This window comes from Neomonachus schauinslandi, chromosome 4, assembly GCF_002201575.2.
Source record: "Neomonachus schauinslandi chromosome 4, ASM220157v2, whole genome shotgun sequence".
In the NCBI taxonomy this organism is placed as follows: Eukaryota; Metazoa; Chordata; class Mammalia; order Carnivora; family Phocidae; genus Neomonachus; species Neomonachus schauinslandi.
In genome coordinates, this window is record NC_058406.1 from 109,318,177 (window position 1) to 109,337,466 (window position 19,290).

General features: G+C 33.4%; 1 protein-coding gene across 2 annotated transcripts in view; it reads left to right on the top strand.

Moving 5' to 3' along the window:
* The window catches only part of SNTG1 (syntrophin gamma 1), a 342,258-nt gene that overhangs the window by 270,398 nt on the left and 52,570 nt on the right, over positions 1-19,290 (top strand). For both annotated transcript variants that reach the window (XM_021688424.1, XM_021688425.1), the window contains exons 14-15: positions 7,317-7,469; positions 11,827-11,919. In XM_021688424.1, the coding sequence (XP_021544099.1) occupies positions 7,317-7,469; positions 11,827-11,919 (246 nt within the window). The remainder of the gene's footprint in view (positions 1-7,316; positions 7,470-11,826; positions 11,920-19,290) is intronic.

Genomic DNA, 19,290 nt, shown 5'->3' on the forward strand with positions numbered 1-19,290 from the left:
GTAAGATTATACTATCTATCCTCGTGAGTATTAATTGAGCAGTTTGGCCTCGAAACTTCCCTTTCATCTGACAAAATGTGCAGGTTTAATTGAACATATTTTATGAGAGGTTTGCTAGCCAGATAGCACTTGCCACAATGATCTGCACTTTTTACATGCCCCCAGACACAGCACTAATACAGTATACAAGGGCATATAAACAGAAATGTAATTTTAGGAGACACAAGTAGTTCCCTTTATACCTCATGTTGGTTGGATCCATATGAGTCCATTCTGGCTACTTGATGGCTTTTACTACTTGTGCGATTAGAAAAAGTTGGAGAGGTTGCAGTGCAGAGACACTATGATAATTAAATCCTAAAACATAGCACCTATGAGGAAAGGTAAAAAAATCTGCATCATTTGGTTTTATAAAGGGAAAGCTGAGAGGTGACTTGATAATTGTCCTTAAGGATATAAAAGGTTACTTTTCTTTTAAGATTTTATTTATTTATTTGAGAGAGAGACACAGCGAGAGGAGGAACACAAGCAGGGAGAGTGGGAGAGGGAGAAGCAGGCTTCCTGCTGGGCAGGGAGCCCAATGTGGGACTGGATCCCAGGACCGTGGGAGCATGACCTGAGCAGAAGGCAGATGCTTAGGGACTGAGCCACCCAGGCGCCCCTAAAAGGTTACTTTTTAAAAAGTGGTGATCACCTGTTTTTAATCACATCTGAAGAATGATTAAGAAAAAACTATTATAAACTGTAGTGTGAGGGATTCTGTTTTTAAAAAAGGAATACCAGAAGATGAAAAGAGGATCTTTACATACCAAGTATTAAAGGGTAAGAATTAAAATTTCATTCTTTAAATTTATTTAAAGGTGGGATTGTTTGGATTATTAGTTGAAGGCAGGACCAAAACACCAGCCACAGTTCCTACTGTTTATGACCCTAGGATATCCACATTTATAGTAACAAGTAACATTCTCCCCAACCCCCCTGAAAGCTTTTTCTACAGAAAACCATATACTCTTCTAATGGAAGCATAGATTTCTAAGCACAGATCTGAGGATCTTTTTAGTATGATGTAATTATCCTCAGAAGCAGAATATTAGAATTGAAATCTGGAAGATGAATCTTATAAACTATTAATTAAAATCATTAATTTCAGTAAGTAATCTTGAAAGACATCCTTTTTAATAATATTATAAAAAATTAACTACATTGTTTTCTGTGTCTATTGCTTGTTTCTAGTAATTTTAATTTATGGTAGTAAAGTTTCTACTTATTTCAGTAACAGTGTCTTCGGGAAAATGCTGATATCAATCAAAATAATAATGAAAAATGATTCAAGTATATTAAATAAGAAATCAAGAATGCAAATCAAACACTAGGATTAAAAGTTTCCTTTGATAATTATATGCCCTTTCTGTGCCATCCACTTTGTAAAAACATTATCTTATAAAAAAGCATTTTCCCTTTGAAAGTGCATAGCATTTTCCCACATGGGCTAGTTGTCTTTCCTAAAACTCTTTTTTTTCTTCAAATAGGGCTTTGCTTCCCTAAATTTCCTATAGCAAGCCAAATCCAACACATATTAAGCCAAAAGAGGAGATTAAACCCTGCAGTGTGGATAGATTTAAACAGGAGGATCCTTATAAATGCTGTAAACTGAAGGGCATGTTTGAAACACAAGAAGTTGCTGGGGTCAATGTATTCCCTCCTAAAAGAACCAGAGGAACAGTTAATGTATTTGCATCTGAGTCATGTAAATTCCAGTGCCAAGAGGGATGCTTGTCCTTTTAGACTACTTGTCTGCTAGGTTCATGGTGGTCTGGGTTAATGTGTCCCACACCTATTTTATTTAAGCTACTTTCCCATCCGCATATATTTCTGAACCTAAGAATTCTAATGGATAATGGGATGTCTATAAAAAGATTTTATAATACATGTAATATTTTTCAAATGGAAAATATTATTAACAGGAACAATACATGAATATCTATAGGGATCAGGATTAATTAACATTTAGGAAGCTATTTTAAACTGGGTCAGAATTCACACACCTGTATGGGCACATGCATATACAGCACACACAAATATCTAGAGGATGGCAAAAGAGTCAAGTTTGCCCATAAAATAGACAATTCTGGTAAACATGTTTCCTTTTCTTTTTTTAAAGATTTTATTTATTTATTTGAGAGAGAGAATGAGACAGAGAGCATGAGAGAGGGGAGGGTCAGAGGGAGAAGCAGACTCCCCGCTGAGTAGGGAGCCCGACGCGGGACTGGATCCTGGGACTCCAGGATCGTGACCTGAGCCGAAGGCAGCCGCTTAACCAACTGAGCCACCCAGGCGCCCCAACATGTTTCCTTTTCAGTGTGAATACTGGTAGTTAATTTTGTTAGAAAATGAAGCCTTCCTGACTGTCCTTATGTATCCTACCTTCTGTAGCAACATTACACTGTATTACAGAGAAAGGGGTGTGTGTGTGTGTGTGTGTGTGTGTGTGTGCACGCCCGCTAGAATGTACATAGGATTTGGAGTCTAATCTATTCCAGATTTTTAGTAATAGTCAATATTAGTGATGGCTAATATTGTGATTATTAGTGATATTATGTAATATTGGTGATATTATGGAGCACTACTATGTGCCCATTACTTTCCTAAATGATATACTCATATCAACTCATTTAATCTTGAGAAAGGTACTATCATTCCCTTTTTAAAAATGCCTGAACTGATTCTAAGGGATGTGAAAAGAAGTGGTAAAATTGACATTCAAATTTAAGCTGAATGGCTTCCAAACTGATGGAATCTTAATCCCTAGGGCCAAACAGGTTAAAAATGGGGGGGGGGGGAAGTGACCACTATGTCCAAGACCTAGTTCCCTCATCAAGGAAATAAAGATGATAGCCTATTTTGATGGATTATTATACAGATTAATTTAGAGATTATATTTGAAGAATATGCTTTGTGTTTTTTTTCTGAAATTTGTTATTATGTCCATTTATATCAGGAATTCCAAGTGCCTAAGAAGAACAAGGAGATTTAAAGTTTTATTCCTTTTCCCAGATAAGACTACTAAAATCCAAAAAAAGGAATTAATTTACTATATAGAGTGCTCAGTTTGTTTGATTTTATTTTTTATCACCTAACATCTAAAATAGTATTATAATGTCATTAAAAGTATCATTTTTTGTACAGGACTTGATGTAGATTTAATAAGTCTCTTTAGAGATTCACTCATTCTTGAAAGTCTAATTCAAAATTAATTGGTAAAATTTAATTTTGATGGTATGTTTTTTCCTCTCATTTTTAGTTATTAAAGTAGTTGCAAAAAATAGAAATTATCATTTGTAGCTGAAGAACGCTTGCTGGGCCTTCTCTTCTTGTTTTATTAAAAATATATTTTTGTTTGTTTTATTTTTTCATTTTTGTTTGTTTTAAATAATCATGCCTAATGATTGAATGATTTCCTCATTCACTATATCAAAGTAAAAGGAGTGGTAGCAAACATAAGTCAAAAACATATTAGTTAAGTCATGTTGTTTATAGAGTAGCTTATATTTAATATAATAATGCAAAAATACTTATCCTTCATCTGTCTATTGTTTTTTTATTTGCATTTTCAAATCCACAAGTGTCAGTAACCTGAAGAAAAATATATCTATTATTAGAACAATGATAAGTGTAATTGGAAAAGTGTGAAACAAGTGACTTGCCATATTAGAGAATATTGGATGAAACAATTGTAGCATCAAAGAGAGAAGAAATCATATAGATATATGTGGAAGCTTTGCCATAGGGATACTTGTTGATTTTTAGCAGCTTTTTCCGCCTTTAATCTTACATGTTTTAAGCACAGTAGAAAATTTATGGCTGGCTATGTCTACCATCTCAATAATGATTCTAAACACATAGTTTTTTTTTTTTTCTTTTTTAGTAAAAAAAAAAACACTTTGGTTATACTATTGACCTCTGAATACCTTGGAAAAGCATATATATTAATAACAAACATAATTGTAGTATGTTGTTTCTATGTAATATTGCTTTGTGAATCTGAGACAAATCTTAAGGTGGACAGCATTTGGCTATTAGTCTGCAGAAAGTGTCCAGAAGACTTGAAATAAATCTAAAAAACTAGAAGATACTTCTGAAGGAGAAGTCGAAAATGAGATCAATGCACAAAAATAGTGTTCAAGATGTGTGTAGCTGTTATTTTATTACCATTAATTAAGTGATACTTTCCAATGAGCAGAGTTGTTACAGAGGCTACTGTTTCTACTGGGGCTAAACTCACACTCTTGACTAAAGATAAAGTGTATAGAGAGCAAGTTAAAGAAGTAGAGATTAGGGCACCTGGGTGGCTCAGTTGGTTAAGCGACTGCCTTCGGCTCAAGTCATGGTCCCAGGGTCCTGGGATCGAGCCCTGCATCGAGCCCTGCATCGGGCTCCCTGCTCCGCGGGAAACCTGCTTCTCCCTCTCCCACTCCCCCTGCTTGTGTTCCTGCTCTCGCTGTCTCTGTCTCTGTCAAATAAATAAATAAAATCTTTAAAAAAAAAAAAGAAGTAGAGATTAAGACATGACATACATATTTATTTTATTGAATATCATTAATAATAGAAATTTCTAATGTTAATAAAGAACTACTGTATGTCAGAAACTGTGCTAAAATTTATATGCATTATCTTAGCACATCCTCATAAATGAAAGAGTTGAGATTTGAATCCAGACAGCAGCTGAGGCTACAGCCTGTGTTCTTATCACTACAGCAGATGCACTCCAATAGACAGCAGGAGGGAAGGGCAGAGGAGTATGTATATTCTGGATGATTACTTTTAAAGCAGCTCTTTCAAATACTTGGGCTATAATCGCTCTTCACTAAAATTCTAAAAACGGATTCCAACATGTTACTTTTTCCATCTTCCGCTTCGCTTGCTCTTCCTTCTGTAAAGTGGTGTATTCTGCCTCTCTCTTGCCTCAAACCCTTCAGGGGGTTATCATGGCACAGGCAGTCATAATGCATTTCTTAGCAGGAACACCTGAGCCCATTCAGGCTTGTAGCCGATTGCTCTTGCATGAGTCTCTAAGTCCTCGATGATAAGACAGTCTCTTCCTAGAACAAAACTTTCTCCTTTCCACTTTCAAGAATGATTTATTGCTCCTCACTCTGTTTCCTTAGCACTTTAGCTGTATAGGACTGTCATGATGCTTTTTATTATTTTTACATACTTGTCTCCCTCTGGAAACCATGAGGCCTAAGTGCCTGGATGCCCATAGCAGTTGTAGCTTGAGTCAGTGTATGAGGAGTGTCCTATAAATAGCAATAGCCAATAGCCACATGTGTTCATAGATGTCCAACTTATATTTGCAGAGTTGAATCGAGAATTCTATCTTTGAGAGTTTCAGTGCTTAGGTAATGTAATTGAAGAGGCTAGTTCAAGTTTTAAAAGAGTAAAGGAGTTAAGCTGCCAAGAAGACAGAGGACCTTAAATGAAGATGATTTTAAGATTTAATAGCAACATGCAATGTATGAGAAGGAAAAAATATTAACAGTTTTCTGGCTGTTACTGACATTGATTATTTTGTTACAATTTTAATATTACAAGGAAAGTTAAGGCTCATTGAATAAAGCATAAAACTAGAGGGGTTTGCAGAAATTCTGTAGTGTTTAGTTACAATTTTTGTACCAATGTTATCAATTCAGATAACTAATAGAGAAGTTGAAATATTTATAACAAATAGAGGATTGGCAATCTTTTTAATATAGTGGCTTGTCATTACACTTATGTTAAAGTCCAAAATTCATGACCTGTCCAGTGACCCATCTCCTTTCCCAGTGTTGGCTCTCAACCTCTCTCTCTTCTGTTCTCTGGATTTCTGGAATGTACCCCATGCTTTTGCTTCAGGCCTCTGCCAATACCAGCCTCTCTGTCTGCAAAAGTTTTCTTCCTGTCCAGTCTACCTTCAATCTTCCACTCATCTTTCAGCCACTGTTTGAAATTTACATCCTAGGAGACATTTCCCTAACTCACCAATACAATTTGATGTAAACTGCATTCTCACTCTCTATAATGGCACTTATACTGATCTGTCCATATTTACTTGTGTACTAATTTATTTAATATCTGTCTTTGCCACTCCTCTAAACATTATAAGCTCTAAATGATTAAAAAGTACTTTATAATTGCTTACTATTGGACTATATTTTTGAAGACAATATGTTTTCATTTTTCCCTCAAGATAGTATAGGAAAATCATAAATACAAAGAGAATCTAGCTTCCTTTAAGGTTCTGAGTATCCCCTGGCAGCAGTTATCAAAGCTAAATTCTACAACCAAAAGAACTATTGCCATGCATTCACTCTCCTCTAGTATTTTAAGCATCCAAATACCAAAAAAAGAAAGAAAATTGGATTTGTTAATAAAATAGTTACTATTTTGAAAACGCTCGCCTAAGTAAAGAATTCCTTCTAACATTTTAGGTGTTTAATGATAATACTTTATGTAACTCTATATAAGAAATAGTGAAAGACACCAATTACTATCCTTTGACCATATTCAGTACAATCCACATGTAATTCAAAGACAATATCTGACATTTTGCCTGGGATTACCCTATTTCGACAATTCTTAGCTGCATTTTCTTTTAACATCTCTGAAATTGAAACACACATAGATGTGTGAACACAGTTGAAAACTTCTAGTAACACCAAAAAATGGCCATGTGAAAGTCTTTTTGACTCAATAAAATACAGTCACATAAGTAAGGTAAATATGCATCTTTTAAAAGCAATAAATGTTTTTTAGATAACCTAGACTCATTTTTTCATTTCTCATGTAAATGAATATTGTCATGATGTTTTTTAGGGGTTAAAGAAATCAACTCAATAGAAAATATCATGCTTATTAATCTTTTCAAAATTTGCAAACATATTAATAAAAAATTATTTAACTTGATCGTCTTGACAGCTCTGTAAGGGAAAAGGGAGATTGTGTGTGCTATCCCTTCATACAGTAAAAACTGGATCTCATGTGTTAAATGCTTTGGTAGCTACATTATTATTAAGCGTAGAAGCCAAAATCCTCACTTCTGTTTCATGAGCATGCTTCAGTGTTGATACAGAAAAAAAAATGCATTAGTTACGGACTTGGAGATGTGGAATTTAGGCTGCTATGACCATTTATAATGAAGACTTAGTGATATCATAAAGTATAATCTTTATGACTGTGGCATCTCCACCATGAATTTAGTCAACATTGATTCAAGGTATGGTCATGTTAGCAATCTGGATTGATGTATGCCAGCCTGTGTAACTCCAGGTTTTCATCAGGACAGTGACCTGCTGGACCGGCGGAAACACTGCTTCACGGTGCAGTCTGAGTCTGGGGAGGATCTCTACTTCTCCGTGGAGTTAGAGTCTGACCTCGCCCAGTGGGAAAGAGCCTTCCAAACAGCAACCTTTCTGGAGGTGGAACGGATACAGGTGAGAGTCTGTGAAATTTTAGGATCTGTGACTCCTAAAAATGCATGACTGTTCCCTAGAATTTAAATCTCAAATAGAAAATGCTGTGATTTTAACTAATTTACAAAGCCATTTCCTGTTCTCTAATCATGACTGCCTAACTTTTAGCATGAATGGCTTCGTTTTCTCACAGTGCTCTTTCTTTCTAGAAATAATTCCCTTCAACTCTACCCTTCAAAACCATACAACCGTAATTTGAGACTTTTTTCAGAGGTCATATCGTCACCAAGATTTTCCTGATTTCCTGTCTGTCCTACCCATTGTTACCACTATTGCCACAACTATCCTGTTCAAACTCATCCCACTTGTGAGCACCAATATCACTTTTTTGTCTGTTTTCTTAGGTCTATTAACACTGTCTTGTATTGGAGTGATATGTGCTTGTTATTCCCCACACTAAATTATAGGCTCCTTGGGATTGTTTTATTCATTTACCAGCTGAAGTACAGTGCATTTTGTACTGCATATTTATTAAGTTTTATTTCTTAAGTGTGAAGTTATATGTAAGTCAAACTTCATAGAACCTTCAGTCTCTTCATGGGACCATGGAATAGATGAGGCTCCCAAACGTTGGTTCTGTGGCTGACGTCTGATAGAGACTGATGGCAAAATTGAACAGTTGTGATGCACTTGTCACATGTAAATGGATTTGTAGAGCCAGGACCTAAGTAGACACATGAACACTTAATTTCAAAAAACAAACATATGATGATGATAATATAGCACTGACTCTCCTGGAATGCTTGGCTATAATAGGAGACTTGAATGTGTATTTTTTCAATCTGTTGAACTGATGTGTAACATATATTTATTTCCTTTATTTCTGACTATAACCTTCTATATTGAACATATCAGTTTGCACCAGTATGACATTTAAATCAGGGGAAAAAGACAGGGCGAAGACTCAAATTTCACTTGTTTCATTGCTCAATTGACACTTCGTAATAGCTCTGCTGATCTTCATATATCTTAAAATGTTAATGTAACTGAGGAATATTGTTTCAATAACTTAGCTGTATAGATTCCCAATTCAATAAATAGTTTAATATCTAAAATGGAAAGATGAATAACATCTTCAATATAATTTTTTTCCAAATATCAACATCCAAGACCATTTTAAGCACTAAAATATGTTAGTTGAATAGGAGTTGCCATTTTTGTTATTTATATTGCTATCTTTAAATTTTCCCAATTATAATTTCTTAGAATATCACACTTCACTTGTAACTAACTACAGAGAAATATCTATCTGTTGTTCTCAATTTAAAGATTTCCTTTTAAGTCTCCTGATGTTTAGAAATGAGATAATATTATGTTGTTCTGATGTAATTTAAAACCTTTTTTTTTTTTGTTTCGTTTTGTTTTTTGAGTCTGGGCTTCATATTCTCTAAGCTGATGTTCAATGCATTTCTTTGGACTATCTCATAATACTTAATACTTATTTAAGATGCGTATAGCAAGTGAAAAGTAAAATATTTAATGTTTTGTTAGCTTTTGGTTGTTTTATACACCTTATAGTTTCTCTTTGCTTACTGCATCAGAAATAATAATCAATGACAACACCTTGGTGGTGTTATTTTCAAAATTCAAGAATGTGAATATATTTACATCCTTCTGTTTTTCTTTTTTCTTCTGTGTTCTCAATATTTCCACTAGCATTAAAGTTGATAAAGAAATACAATAAAGAAGGAACATATGTCCCTTTGTGAAATAGGCAGAAAGATAGAAAATTAATGAATTGACTAATACAAATTAATGAATTAAATATTTTTTTTTAACTTTGAAATTGGTTTTCAGTCATGGGATTGCACCCTAACACTTTTAGCTTCTATTTATCTACTTACATATTTTTGGATCTCTGATGTACTTAATATTGATATAAATATCTACATATTTAATTAAGACGTTATCCATTCAGAGCAGGTATTTCTAAACATTCTACATTGTCATTTAAATTAACACCTTAAAATTTGGAAAATGTAGTGAATATTGAAACAGGAAGATGACAATTTATATGACTAAAATCTTACAACATATCAACATTCAAAGTACCTGTATTGGGCCTAATTCATTTATAGTACTTTTGGTATCTTTATTTGTCCTGTTTCTGAAAAATTTCCCAGAGTAAGTAAATAATACTGGTAAACGGTAGACAATTTAATTTTTTTTTTTACCTTACAATAATTCAATTTGAATAAATATAGCTCTTTTAAAATAGGACTTTTAATGAAAAAGCGTATAATTTATAAAATTTATTTTCTTTAATTATTATTATTATTTGAAACTCATATGTGTTTAATTCAGCTACAGACATTTAGTTATCATCCAAAAGGACATATTAAAAAGTAATTCATGTGTGATATGTCTTCAAATGTTGTGTAATAACATATAATTGTGCAAAAATCTTTCAAAATGTTTCAAGTTGTCCCTAAAAAGTATAATTTTTTGCTTTTTTCTAACTATAATTCAATTTTTATTATAAAATAAACAGAGAAAGGAAACAAATCAACTGAGGGTTCTAGAGGGGAGGAGGATAGGAGGATGGGTTAGCCTGGTGTTGGGTATTAAAGAGGGCACGTATTGAATGGAGCACTGGGTGTTATATGCAAACAATGAATCATGGAATACTATATCAAAAACTAATGATGTAATGTATGGTGATTAACATAGCATAATAAAATTTAAAAAAAACATAAAGAAAAAACACACATACACAAAAATCACATAGGGTTTATTCTTATTACACTATTCCTTCCAAGAACGGCCAATAAAATGCAGCCAAATAAAAAAAAATCTAATATAATATTAAAACATATATTAAGTAGAGTCATCATATATGTTTATTAAAAGATTATAAATTATAGAATTAAACTTCAGTGAGTCTCTATATCATATCTGTTTCAATTTAATGATTATTGATGAATGAGTTTCATTTGTAATTCTGAATTTAATGAGATAGATTTTAATGTTCTGTACTGAAGGTGTTTTCATCCAATGTATTCTTTTAAATAGTAATTAAGAACAACAAACAATTATGTCTAAATTAGAGGGAATGAGATAGCCTTGAACATTTCTTAATATTGACAGTAGTTTTAATAAATTAATGATGGGTGGATACAAACATGGAAGATGCCCATGCATTAAACAAATAAAATTACACCCAAAACTGAACTTAATAGCTCATTAAGTTTGTTTTCTGAGCTGGTTTTTGAAAACTTGACTTCAAAGGAATAATTGGGCATGGTTATAACTTTCCTATGCAAATTGGGCTTAAAGCCATGAGTATAGTTTTTGGTGAAGGCAACTTGATGCATTTAGCCATCATTATAGTCAGAATGTGATTCACTTAATGTACTTTTATATACAGTATCATAAAACAAATATGATGTAATAATTAGTATTGAAAAAATGCTTAAGATCAGTTTATCTCTTTCTCTTCTTCCCTTTCTCCCTCCTTGTTTGTGATTTATGCGTATTTTTCCTCATTTGACTATCTCAGTAGTTTGCAATTAAATGCAAAAAAATTGGCCTGTGGACATAAATATGCATCATGTGGCATATAAGTCCTGAGTTTTTATTTCATATTTGTTATTGTTAAATTTTAGTATTTCCATTTTAGTAGTTTTTCCAAAATATTTATATAAGTAAAATATAATTTAACCTGATCTCAGTGTGAAAAGTCATTGTTGATTTTTGAAGAATCAGTAGGTTTATACAAATAATAAGCAAGTGGTAAATGTCTTTGGGATATAACTTGTACCACATGGATGAACATTATATGACAGACTCTTAAGGTAAAGATGTTCTTATATTTTTTGCCTTGGTTACTGGATCTGTGTTTGTGTGCCTGAGAGTTCTCTTTTAATAATATCCATGAAATTGATATGCCAAGAATTGAAGTAATATCTTAACCTTTAATAATTCACTTTTGTTTTAATGAAAATGCAATGATATTTAGCTATAGAATATAACAATGTAACATAATTTTGCCTAAACTTAAACATGTTTATACCAGTTTTATTGCCAACATAGCAAAGAGTGTCAGTATAGCACAAGGTAAAGACAAGTTCACATGGAGCAGGATTGGAAATGTGGTCCTGCATACCCCTTGGCAGGTGAAAAAATATTCGGCTTGCTTTATTAACATTAAGATGTCAATAATACTATGTTTCTTATACAATTATTGCTGATATTAAGTTACCTATTGTGTAAACAACTTATTATGGAGCTGTCACAACAGTTTTTGATAAATGTTGGCTATTAATATTGATATTGGTTCAATCACATGAAAAGTAACAGTGTTTTCTGTTCTATCTAGTGCAAGACATATGCATGTGTGCTAGAAAGTCATCTAATGGGACTCACGATTGACTTTAGCACAGGATTTATCTGCTTTGATGCTGCAACAAAGGTAATGTGTTCAGGTCAGCTATGAGAAATGTGCTGCAGACACTGTAATTTAAGAATGACTGAAATAACTTCTAACTCCTGTCAGTATTTTAATTGGTTATCATGTATCAAATTTAAGATTCTCATTTTTGTTAATAGAAGATAAATCATGCCTTATTCTGTTTATAGAAAAACAAAAGTTTGAATTTTAATAAAACAAATGTTTCCACAAAACATTATAACTGTATAAAGTGAATATGTATGCATAATATATATGCATTATACTTTATACATATATGTATAATATATACACATTATATATTTATAATATGTGCATAATATATTTTATATATATATTCTCTTTTACTAAAGTTTAGTCTCTTAAGGGAAATTTTTTTTTCTCCAAACACAAGTTTTTTAAACAAAGTGTTTTTTTATTATTTTTCTGCATCAGTAACTCCAATATCCAAATAAGGAAAACATTTTTTAGAGTTTAGTTTTATAGGTAATATGTTAGAGTCATAGTATGGAAGAATTTGGGGTTTAGAATTTCTATCCAGGGACTATAACCCTTGTTAGCCCTTACTTGGCCTGGTAAGGTCTTGTACTATCTGACTGGGTGCCTTTTCCACAAAGGATCTTCCTCTGAGAGTGATGTATATTGAATGATGTATAAGGAATCTTCTCAGTTAGTAATATCTAAAAAACCTTAAAACACAACTGACCCCTCACCCACCAATAATCTCCCAGTACTGGAGTCACTGCTGCATTTTCTGACTTGGGGCTCTGGCCCCCATGGAGGACATTCTTTTCCTTCCCATGACACAATCTATTCCTCAGATCCACTCCAATTTTTCCTTTATCAAAGTATGGCCTAAGAAATAAACCCATATATTCATTCCTACTAATTTTAAAGATTAATGAGTAATCCTTTACTGGGAAACTTATATCTTACCTAAAAATTAAGCATTGTACAGAATTTTCGAAAACAAATACAGATAAAACAAGATAGTGATATAAATGTGTAAGAAAGGCAGTGTGCAGAAGGTGAGAGGTTTTGGATCTTGGGAAAGATAGGAGTCCATCGTACAGTCCTACAGCTCCCAGCCAAGTACAATGTGGGTTGGTGTCTGAGATCTTAGGATTTTTCATGACCCAGAAATCAAGATTGTCACACAAAAGCTCACATTATTTAAGGATGGCCAATTTTTTTTTAAATTTTGAGTGAAATTAAATAGCACACATATGCTGGTCAGATTGATTTGACTGTCCAGCTCATTGCCTTTGCATAATGCCAAAAGAATATTTATCTAAATATGGAATTTCCAGTGCTGTGGCTCTTTTGCTCACTCTCCAATGATATTGCCATAGCTTTTCCTACGACCAAAGACTTTCTTTTGAATAAAATATCCATTCAATTCAGATAGGCTCCTGAGTATTAAATAAACACATTTACCAATTTAATTGTTACTCAATTTCATAATTATTAAATTAATATAATAAACAACTTTAAAAATAAAGTGGTTAGAAAAAAGTTAAAGTGTGATTTTATAAAGAAAGTGTTATAGCTATGATTGTCACCAAACTATCACATGAAGAGGAAAGAATCATACCTCGCAAATGAGAAGAAAGAAATAAAATTCATCTGAACACATTTCTGAATGCCTGAATTTAAGATTTCTTTTAAGGACAGTATAATCTAAATCAATGTCAGGGTACTGTTTCATCTCTTTGTGTGGTAAGGGAGAAAATCCAGATGTGGACATTCTGTATGACATGTTGAGGTATTCTTGCCTGAGTGTGCTAGGAAGGAATGAGTACTCAGGAGACCGTAAGCAAATGCTTATGATGCCATCTAGGCATATCATTTAGCAAGAATGAGATTTTAGTCAGTACAAGCTTGATGCAGAAAAAGCCAATGGTAATCACCATCTTCCCATTTTCTGTTACTGGAAGTTCCTAACTTCAAGGCCATTTGAGAAGTGGGAGGGAAGGAAAGAGCTTGTCTGCTTATGATGAACAGAGTATTCATCACTAAAACTGTGACACTTGCACAGTAATAGGAAACTATTAATAATTATGTCAGGACAACAGATATGCACCAGAAGAGTCCTGGGCAAACCACTGAGCTGGCTATACCACAAGAAGGTGGCCTTACTCCATGGGAATGAGCCCAAAAGTTATTTTTAAATACAAAAAAGAAAAAAAGAAAAAAAAAAAGGTAATTGTAATATATAAATTAAAACATGTTTTGTTCCAACATTTTATTAAGACAATTAAATAATATTGTTATTTTCTTTACTTGATATGCATGTGGAAAGAATCCTTAAAAATATATGTCCAGCAGATTCTTTAAGTGTTTGGGTTCGGGAAGGCCATACAGCAATACTACTGATACCCTTTAGCTGTTCACATTTTGTCTGTCTGCTCTGCATCTTGATCAGGCCCTCCAGCTTTGAAGTGACTGTGGAAGCAAACCAAAGGTTTTATGATAAAGTATAGATTCCAGGAAAGGGGAGGAAGTGTACTGAGTGCTTAACTGAGCTCCATTTAAAGCAAGTTCTTCACTGTTAGTACATCAGCAATGGGGAGAATTGCTGCCTTAAAACAAACAAACAAACAACCATGTTTGTCATTTCTTACAATATATTTTTAAAAATAAAATAAACAATAATGAAAAAATAAATTAGAAGATCAGATCAGAGACTTGTGGTAGGGAATAGAGTCTCCGTGACCTTGGTTTACACTAGACTGCTACAGGTTTGGAAGCAGATCTGGGAATGTCAAGCTAGTTCTCATTACTTGTCCTTTGTGCATGAAAGTCCTCAGGGAAAACTATTTCCCTGAATTTTCTAGACAGTACAAGACACACTAAATAGCACTGCATTATCCACACTTCAGTTTACATTGGCAACCTAGCAGGAGGTAATACTTTCTTCTGTTTCCCTTAGTGTTGCTGGGGAGATTCCATCATAGAAGTTTATTGCCATATAACAGTTCAGCTTGTTCTTTGTAATCTTCATCCTTATTAAAATGTAGCCTTTTCAGTGTTAGAAAAAGTTTTCTCACTAATATGTCACAGTATGATGTTGCAGTACTAATATAATTCCCATAGCTAAAAGTATAGATTTGTTGCCATTATATCCCTTTAATCATTCATATATGCATTAATTATATCTATTAATAGATTTCCTATATAAACAGAGATTGCAGCAGTCACACTTGTAAATAAATAGTTAATGAATACTTGCTTTCTATTGAAAGATACAGGAGGGATATATATATATATATATAAATCTTGGGTACTCAAGGAAGGTTTCCTGGAAATTGAGACACCAAGGATAAGATTATCCAGACAAATATCTGTAAGTAAGGAGAACACTGAATTTGAGGTCAGACAAGATGAAAGATCAAGTTTGTGGGTAACCAAGAGCCAGATTATGAAAGGGATCCTAGTAAAGAATTGCATCTGATCCTAAGAACAGAAGAACCTTTGAATGGTATGAGACATAGGAAGAAAATAATCAGAAATGTGTTTGGCAGCATAAACCCAGTAGAACAGTGGATGACTGAATGGAGAAAACCTGGGGAAAGCCTGGGTTCTACATTCTCAAAATTGCCCTTCCTGTGGGCATCTATCACCCAGAGACACTGTTTCAAATTGAGGGTGAAAATGATCAGTGTATGAACAGAAGTAAGAGATGTTCAATATCATGGAAGCTAAATTATAAGGAAGGGAATGTAGAAAATGCTGGGGGGTGAAAAACTGGTCTCCTGGATTATGGTCCAGTGCATGTTTGACCTAAATCTGATTTATACTGTGGAAAGGTCACTCTAGTGGAGGTATACAGATTGCATTGATTGGATGGAAGCAAGACTAAGTGAAGGGCCATGAATGGAAATAATTTATGTTTCTCCTTGATAATAAAGAAGAACACCTTTCAAACTATTCGTTTTAAACACGAAATTTTATAAAAATAAAAAAAAATGAGGGAAGGTTCCTTTTATATGTATCAAACAGATAACACCTGAGTTCTAATGGTTAAAATGAGGATGAAGGCATCAGATCCCACACCTTAGACCTCCCCTACACTCCTTATGCTGCAGCCCAGGGGATAAGCCAACTTCAAGGTCTTCGTTGGCTATAATTAGAACCCAAAGACTGTTCATCCTATGTAAATGTCAAATGCAATGTGTGGGATACCATAAATCCTGACTCTTACACCTTGTGGGAAGTATAAGTATTACTCATATTACTGTTTTCCTGACAGAGTCTCTGAAACCATTGTTTCCCCAAATTTGTTACTGTCTGATGGTTTTTTAAAAAAATGTTTTAATAGTTGAATTTGAGAAATTCTAGGATAATATACTTAAAAGGCTTCTCTACTTCAGGATATATAAGAGCCAATACTAACACACAGCACATTAAAAATATTTTTGAAATCATGATTGGTTAACAGATCTATGCAGATAATAAATTATTAAGTGAAAAAGGTAACATGTTTAAGAATTAGCTCTGTCATATGTTAGAAACTACTATAATGATTTATGTTTCCTTCTTGTACTCATTACTAACTTTAATTGATTATAGTTTGGAAATATTATCTGGAAGAAATTTATAAAACTCATGCGTGTGCATGATGACCTGCATTTTAGGAACTTATATTCTGTGCCATAAAATACAATGTCACCCTAACTGAAATAACTTCTTTCTTGGTTTCGAGATGTTCTGTATAAAACTTTCTCCTCCCAAAGAACTGTGCTTCAGAATTAAATTCATTGTTAACATATTGATTCCTGAAGTATCTTAATCTATGTAATCCATTTATACCTTTAAGTAGACACTGATTTGTACAGTGTTTCTAGGTAAAATTTGAAAGGAAGTTGAAATGACCTCTATTTATACTTTTCATTTTCAAGAGTCTTTTTGCTATTTTTTTCTATAATATTTTAACTATTTCATATCAAAGGCAGATATTAAAAGCCCAAAAGGAAAGCTTGAAATTATTAAAAATGAATGTTTTCTTGAAATATCTCCTACATAAGTAGAAATCTTAAATATACATATGTTATTATGTAGGAAAACAATATTCATATAAACCTTGGCATTTTTCCTTTTAACAATATTTTTCAATCATTTTGCTTCTCTAGTTGTGTAACTTATGGCCCCCAAACATGGACAAAAACATCAAATTCTATCTTATGGAATTTTTACATTCTTCAGATAAATTATTTTTTCTTTGCTTTTAGGAGAATGAAGAGCATTGCATTTATTGCAAAACAAACTCAGACATTTAGGGAAACAATCCATCAGGTAATTTTTTTTAACCCTCAAGCATTTCAAAGATAACCCTAAAGTAAATGTTCAAAAGAGAGGTATTAACCCAAGTTTTAATGCCTGTATATTAGCCAGATGCAACAAAATAATAAAATCCTAGATTTTTTCATTCATTTCTTGGAATATAAAGACATTATAAAGTAACGTGGAAACTAACACATACTTTATTGCCTGTATTTATAATTCAAAGTATATAAAGAACAAAAGCAGATAGGAGTAAAAATTCTTTGGCTAGTATGCTTTATATACTTCTTACTTTTTCCATTTTCTATCTTTTTCCCCCTCTTCCTCACCCTTTTAAAATTTAAAATTTTAATTTCTTTCTGGGGCTTTTGATACATTTTATTTTTTCTGGATTATTCTTTTCATTATTAAAAATATCTGCCTTAAAACTTTTCTCACTGTATCTTAGATTGTCTTTCCTTCAATCATCAGTTTTGGTTTTTATGAAATTTTTTGCTAATATAATGTATTAACCTCTGCAACTATCACATAATAAGTGGAATAATAATAGCTGTGTGTCTATCTTGCAGCATTATTCTAAAATTTAAAAGATAGCTTTTTGAAAAATAAAAACATAATAAATTGTCAAATACAGATTCTGAAGTCCTTAAGTATTACTTCCGACCAGCCCATCTTTCAGTGGGTTTTGTCTCAACCACAGATCCTGTCTTTTCATCTAATCCCAGGAATTCATCATGTTTTCCCCTTTCTATTTCAAATTCCCCAGAACTCATCAATTAGCTGCCTTTTACCTTTAACACCTGCAGGACCTTTGCAAATCACATAGCTGCTGTAGCCTACTTTCTTCACCTCTAAAATAGATATGCAAATGACATCTTTTTCATGAGATTATTGTAAAATTTAAATAAAATGTATATGGAGAGTGTTGCACAGTGAGTGGAACAAGGTGAGCCTTCGTAAGAGGTGGATACTTCTATTTCTCCCACACGGCTGGGTAGTTCTGCCCACTGCAAGGCAACAGCACCAACAATGCCTTGCTACTGTGCTGCCATTCTCAAAATGTCACAATGGCACTGTGTTTTCTAGAATTTTGGATCAATCAATCAACATATATGTCTGCCACATTCCAGTTCTTGTGAATCTGTGCTTTCATGAAGGTCTTTGTTTTCATGGCGCCCAGTGGAGAAGACAGACATAAAGCATATAATCATAAGTTTAATGGTTCTCAGCAAAAGGAGTTCAGAGTAGCATGGAAGCATATAAGGTAGGTTAAGGGCCCATGGGTGGTACCTGGAGAAATTTACATTTCACCTGAAAGTCGACAGGTCATGAGGGGCTAACAAGGAACACAGTAGAGGCAGATGGAGCGGCATGTGTGAACACTCTGATATATGAGATGACTGACAGGTTCAGTGTGGCAGGAGCAGGAGAATGAGAGGGGAGCAGTGGTCAAAAGTAGTCAGGCACCAAACAATAAGGAGCCTTGGTCTTCACAGTAAAGATCTGGCACACACTATAAATAGCCAACGTATACTTGGAACTTAAAATGCCAAGGTACAGTTCTGATAGCTTTTCCCTAAACTATGCAATGCTGTGTAACTGTTTACCCACGTCAGAATGACTTCTATCCTGAGAGACTTCTTGGTCTCTAATACAGACAAATTTCTGGTAGGCCGGCTTCATTCACCAACCCACCGAGATATGAAATTATTCCAAATTCATTGGGTAAATAAAATTTAGGCTCTAGCTGGGATCCCCTATACATCCCATCCTATGTAGATCCATTTAAACATTAGATTTACATATGCCCTCACTAAGCTTGAGTAATTCAGCCTCTCTTCAACTGCTTGCAATATTGTATGGACATTTTACCTAAATCGAAATGTTTCAATGCAAAAAGAAAGATTACACATGCTAAGGTAATTCATTATGTTGCTAATTTAATGAATGCAATAGTTTCGCAAGTGATGTCTTTTACAATTGAGTCAAAAGCAAACTATAGGAATTAAGATAAAAAACTTAATACAATTTTTATAAAAAGTAAACTATCACTTTCTAGAAATACAAATTTCTTTGAAATTTGGGGTTTTT